Genomic DNA, 4,439 nt, shown 5'->3' with positions numbered 1-4,439 from the left:
TGCGCCGTGCGGTCCCTGTGCCGTGTTCCTCTGTGTGAGGCTGTGAGCTGCCGCTACCCGTGGCGTAGCGGGAGATTCATGAGACCCGGGTCTTGGATCATGCGCGTACGCAAAGCGTCTCCGTTTGGATATTTGCTGTAGTTACTCAAAAAAAGGATATTTGCTGTAGTGCAGCCGCCGGTACTTGCGCACTTGCATTAAATGGTTTGCGCAAGGGACCGACCCGCCATGGCGATATGGATCATCAAGTGCACGGAGAAACGAATAATAATGCATGCGTGCGTGCAGGCCCGATCGACCGCTCAATCGACAAGCTAGCTATTCTGGTCCGTAGTGCGTGCGCGCTGTTTTTGTTTGTCTCCTCCATTCACGAGTCACGATCGATCCGAAAGCTCATCAAGATGATCCAGGACTAGTTAAGTACCCCCTAAATCTCCGAGACAACGAGACCCACACGATCCAGTCCATCTTTCAGGACTCATCACTCACGCAACCGGGCAGCATGATTAACCGATCCATCGAGCTAATATTCGCCCCGGCCGGTTGCGTCCCCAGTGCAGCGATCATCACGGCGGCAGGCCACGCGGCTAGCAAAGCTAGCTAGCTGCTCGCGCAGCTCCAATCAACGGCGAAAACGCCGGCGGCGCACGCAACGTGTCCACAACACATCGATCCCGTCCTAGCTAGTAGCTCTCTCACGGTGGTCCAGCTGGCAAAAACGGCAAAGGAAGCTCTGCCTTTTTCTTTCATTATTAAAAATAAACAAGAACAAGTTTCGTTATTAAACAAGAACAAGATCGCTGATTGGGGCAGTACGTGCGCATTGGCAAGATAATAAAACACCCTTTATCAAAAAAAACGTGCGCATTGGCGCGGCCTAATTTATTGCAAGTAGTCAGCTGGCGTACTATCTTGTTCTTCTAATTTATCGAATCATGGCGGGCGCGCGGATGGGTTTTTATCTGGTTTTGAATTTTTCGGCAAGCGAGGCTCTTTCTATGATTAAATATAAATCAAGAGGGTTTTCTATAAAAGAACATGCCAGGTCAGCCCCTGACTGGCGGGTCTCGCTGGTCAGTTTCTCCGTCATTACGTGTTTATACGCCGTTTAGTCCGTTTTGGAGCGGCTTGCCTAGACTTGGTACTAACTCGTGAAAATTACCAAAAGTGGTATCAATCCACACGTACTGCTTCAATTGTGATACCTCCGTCCAATTAACTTACCCAATTCCTTTCGCTCGGTGATTGGGTGCGAGGCAGGCCAAGATCTCGATCCCGCCGTCGACAGGCCGAAACCAGCATGACGATTATTGAAAAGGCCTCAGAGTTTCTTTTATAAGAAAAAGTGAACGAGAGTTAGTCTTTGGGTTGGTCTCATTTTTTTTATATAATTGAAAAGCCATATACATGCAACCAAAGGTCCCAAAGAGTTAAAATAACGGCGAGATTCCATTCCATTCTCAGGGTAGCTTTGGCCATTTTCTGCCTGACCAACCCGGTGCAGCCAGCCAGGCGTGACCACACCAAAGATCAGTGACTAGCCAGTTGATGCCAAGGAATGATTGTCGCTTGGGTTTGTCACACCGCATTGAACTCCCAGGTTGCTTCCTTCCGTGATCCCCCTCCTGCCCCAGCCCTACACTGCCACTGGACTCTAGCTAGCTGCAAGTTGGCCGTGTCGTGTGGACCTGTTACAGTGCTACTGCTACTGCTAGCTAGCTACTGCCCGTGTTGCTTGCTGGGAGTGGGAGTATAAGCGTCAGGAGTTTACGCAACTTAGCTGGGAGAGAAATTAAGGGAAGCAAGCATATTCTAGAGCTGTGCTATAGTACACCTTACTACACAAGTCTAGAGCTCGGGCGGCATGGATCAGCTTGACGAGCAGTCCTTCCTCGACGAGCTCATGTCGCTGCCCCGGGAGGAGGCGCCGGCGCCGGCTCCGGCTCCGTGGCCGGCGTACCAGGGCAGCGGCATGATGACGACGAGCGACCTCCTCTTCTACGGCGGCGAGGGCGCGGAGGCGAGCAGCGGCACGGACATAGCCGGACCGTTTCTTCAACAGCCCATGGCGCCACCGCAGGCCGCGCCTCCGCACCGGCCGCACGAGGAGTTCAACTTCGACTGCCTCAGCGAAGTGTGCAACCCTTACAGGAGCAGCGCCGGCGTCGTCCCTGGGCCTGGGGTCGTCCACGGTGTCGGCCAGTCGCTTGCTCAGTATCCCCTCCACGACGCCATGGCCGAGAACGGCACGAGTGGCAGCAAGCTGCATCACGGCGGTGGCGGGTCGTCGTCGTCCCCGCCGTTTGTGTTCGCAGGTGTCGCCGGGGAGGGCTCGGAGATGACCAGGGGCGTGTTCTCCGGCGCCCACCCTAGAAGCAAGCTCAACGGCGGCACTACGTCCAAGAACCTCATGGCGGAAAGGCGACGCCGGAAGCGTCTCAATGACCGCCTCTCCATGCTCCGCTCCATCGTGCCCAAGATTACCAAGGTGTGTGTGGCAAATCGCAACTCGCATTTGTCCTGTCTCCTGTGACCTAATTAGTTAATTTCTATCGAGTATCAGTTATCAATGTGACTTGTGGACCATAGTTAACATGTTTAGATCGAATGAATCGATCAATCTGTAGATGGATAGGACCTCGATCCTCGGGGACACCATAGACTACGTGAATGAGCTAACCGAGCGGATCAAAACCCTTGAGGAGGAGATCGGCTCCACGCCGGAGGAGCTGAACCTGCTGAACACCAGGAAGAATTTCTCCGGCGTTAGCAGCGAGGAGATGCCGATGAGGAATTCCACCAAGGTACACACTTCTCTCAGGCAGCTGATCAAATTACAGGATCCAGACATAAATTCTGAACTGATTGTTATCCACACAGTTTGTCATCGAGAAGCAGGTCGACGGCGAAACGAGGATCGACATCTGCTGCGCCACAAGCCCCGGCGTGCTGATCTCGACGGTGAGTGCGCTGGACGTGCTGGGGCTGGAGATCGAGCAGTGCGTTGTAAGCTGCTTCGGCGACTTGGTCATGCAGGCATCCTGCTCACAAGTAAGGAATTATCGTGTGTCTTTTTTTGGAGGAGCAAAATTTTCCATTAATTTCTTGGCCGAGTGTACATGTTTTCTGCACTATTATAATTCAATCATCGATGCATGGTGTCTGTGGTGTATATAGGAGGAAGGGAGGAGCCGAGTGACAAGCACTGACGAGATCAAGCGGGCATTGTTCACGAGTGCAGGCTATGGAGGAAGGTGTCTGTAGATCGAGCTCGTCAATTTATCAAGCATGCAGAAGAAGCTGTTTGTAATTGTAATTTTGTAATCGTCTTTGTGTTCTATGTTTGCATATCTTTGCTTGATTTGTTTTGAAAAATATCTGCATGAATTAATGTAGTAGTGTTTATGTTAAATGTTTTGAATAGTAGTACTATCCAAAGTTCAACTGTTTGTAACCAGATTGTAATAGTTGGGTGTGTGTCCGTGAGTGTAATGCATGCATGTATGTATCAATGTATGGAGTGGAGTATTGGGATTTGGCCGACATGAAAAGATACCAATCTGTTGTTGTATTTGGTTGGGCACTGTTACAGCTTTTTGTTTCCGTGCATGTTTAGCTGTTTCCTGACAACAATTGTTCATCAAGTTTTGTCCTGGGCTATACGAACACAGTGGTCAAGGATTGGGTACACATATGCATGGGCACATATGAACAAGCCCTGACGAGCACCTCTCGTACTGTACACACAGTGGTCCGTTGATTCCTTCCATGTTTGGAGAATTGTGTGGCCGTGCTGTGTGCATTTTACACCACTAGTAACATTCCGAATTGCACATATATTGGGTTGAAACCGTTATTTTATTGTCTTATCAAAAGCGATACAAACTGGAGACAAACATCCACGAGGACGCAACACTAGCCCATTTGTCTCGGTTCCTGGGTCGGTACTAAAGCTCACTATCTTTAGCTACCTAATAGAGAGAAGTGTCCTTTCTTATCTCCGTGCTTGATCGACGCTACGTACTATAGATACTAGTACGCGGGTACGTGCACATCACGTGAAATGTTCAATCCATGGATACAAATTTTCCAAAAGAAGAAAATCAAACACACGGCTCTTGGAAATTCTAACGAATCAACCGTTGTGTTTTGTTTGTACGTAAAGCTATTATGGTAGTTATCACTTATCACTCCTACAGTGGGTGGTTCTGGTGCAAACATAATAAAAATTTGTTAATGACGCATACAGTAAATAGGAATTATTTTATAATTACATTTGTTCTTGGAGGAATAGTATTTTATAGTTGCAAAACTTAGAAGAAAATGCACATGCCAAAAAATTATCAGTCTCAGATATTTGTACCGTGTTATACTCTAATCACAAGGTGACTTAGCTAATATATAACAAATCTGTTATAATATTCTCTAAGAAACGCAAT

At 48.9% G+C, this 4,439-nt stretch overlaps 1 protein-coding gene across 1 annotated transcript; it reads left to right on the top strand.

Moving 5' to 3' along the window:
* The first annotated feature begins 1,744 nt into the window (after positions 1-1,744).
* On the top strand, positions 1,745-3,553 carry LOC119298394 (transcription factor bHLH93-like). Its single transcript, XM_037575816.1, has 4 exons — positions 1,745-2,488; positions 2,628-2,804; positions 2,881-3,051; positions 3,178-3,553. Exons 1-4 carry the CDS (start codon positions 1,865-1,867, stop codon positions 3,262-3,264), a joined length of 1,059 nt encoding a protein of 352 aa, XP_037431713.1. The 5' UTR covers positions 1,745-1,864; the 3' UTR covers positions 3,265-3,553.
* The last annotated feature ends 886 nt before the right edge of the window (positions 3,554-4,439 follow it).

The sequence above is a fragment of the Triticum dicoccoides genome, chromosome 5A, assembly GCF_002162155.2.
Source record: "Triticum dicoccoides isolate Atlit2015 ecotype Zavitan chromosome 5A, WEW_v2.0, whole genome shotgun sequence".
NCBI classification, from domain to species: Eukaryota; Viridiplantae; Streptophyta; class Magnoliopsida; order Poales; family Poaceae; genus Triticum; species Triticum dicoccoides.
This window is presented reverse-complemented; position numbering and strand designations above follow the sequence as displayed.

Bases quoted from the DNA above. Each gene is read 5' to 3' on its own strand.
- LOC119298394 (XM_037575816.1), top strand. From the start codon at position 1,865: ATGGATCAGCTTGACGAGCAGTCCTTCCTCGACGAGCTCATGTCGCTG. The intron at 2,489-2,627 runs GTGTGTGTGGCA...ATCAATCTGTAG, and splicing joins TCGTGCCCAAGATTACCAAG to ATGGATAGGACCTCGATCCT. The intron at 3,052-3,177 runs GTAAGGAATTAT...TGGTGTATATAG, and splicing joins TGCAGGCATCCTGCTCACAA to GAGGAAGGGAGGAGCCGAGT.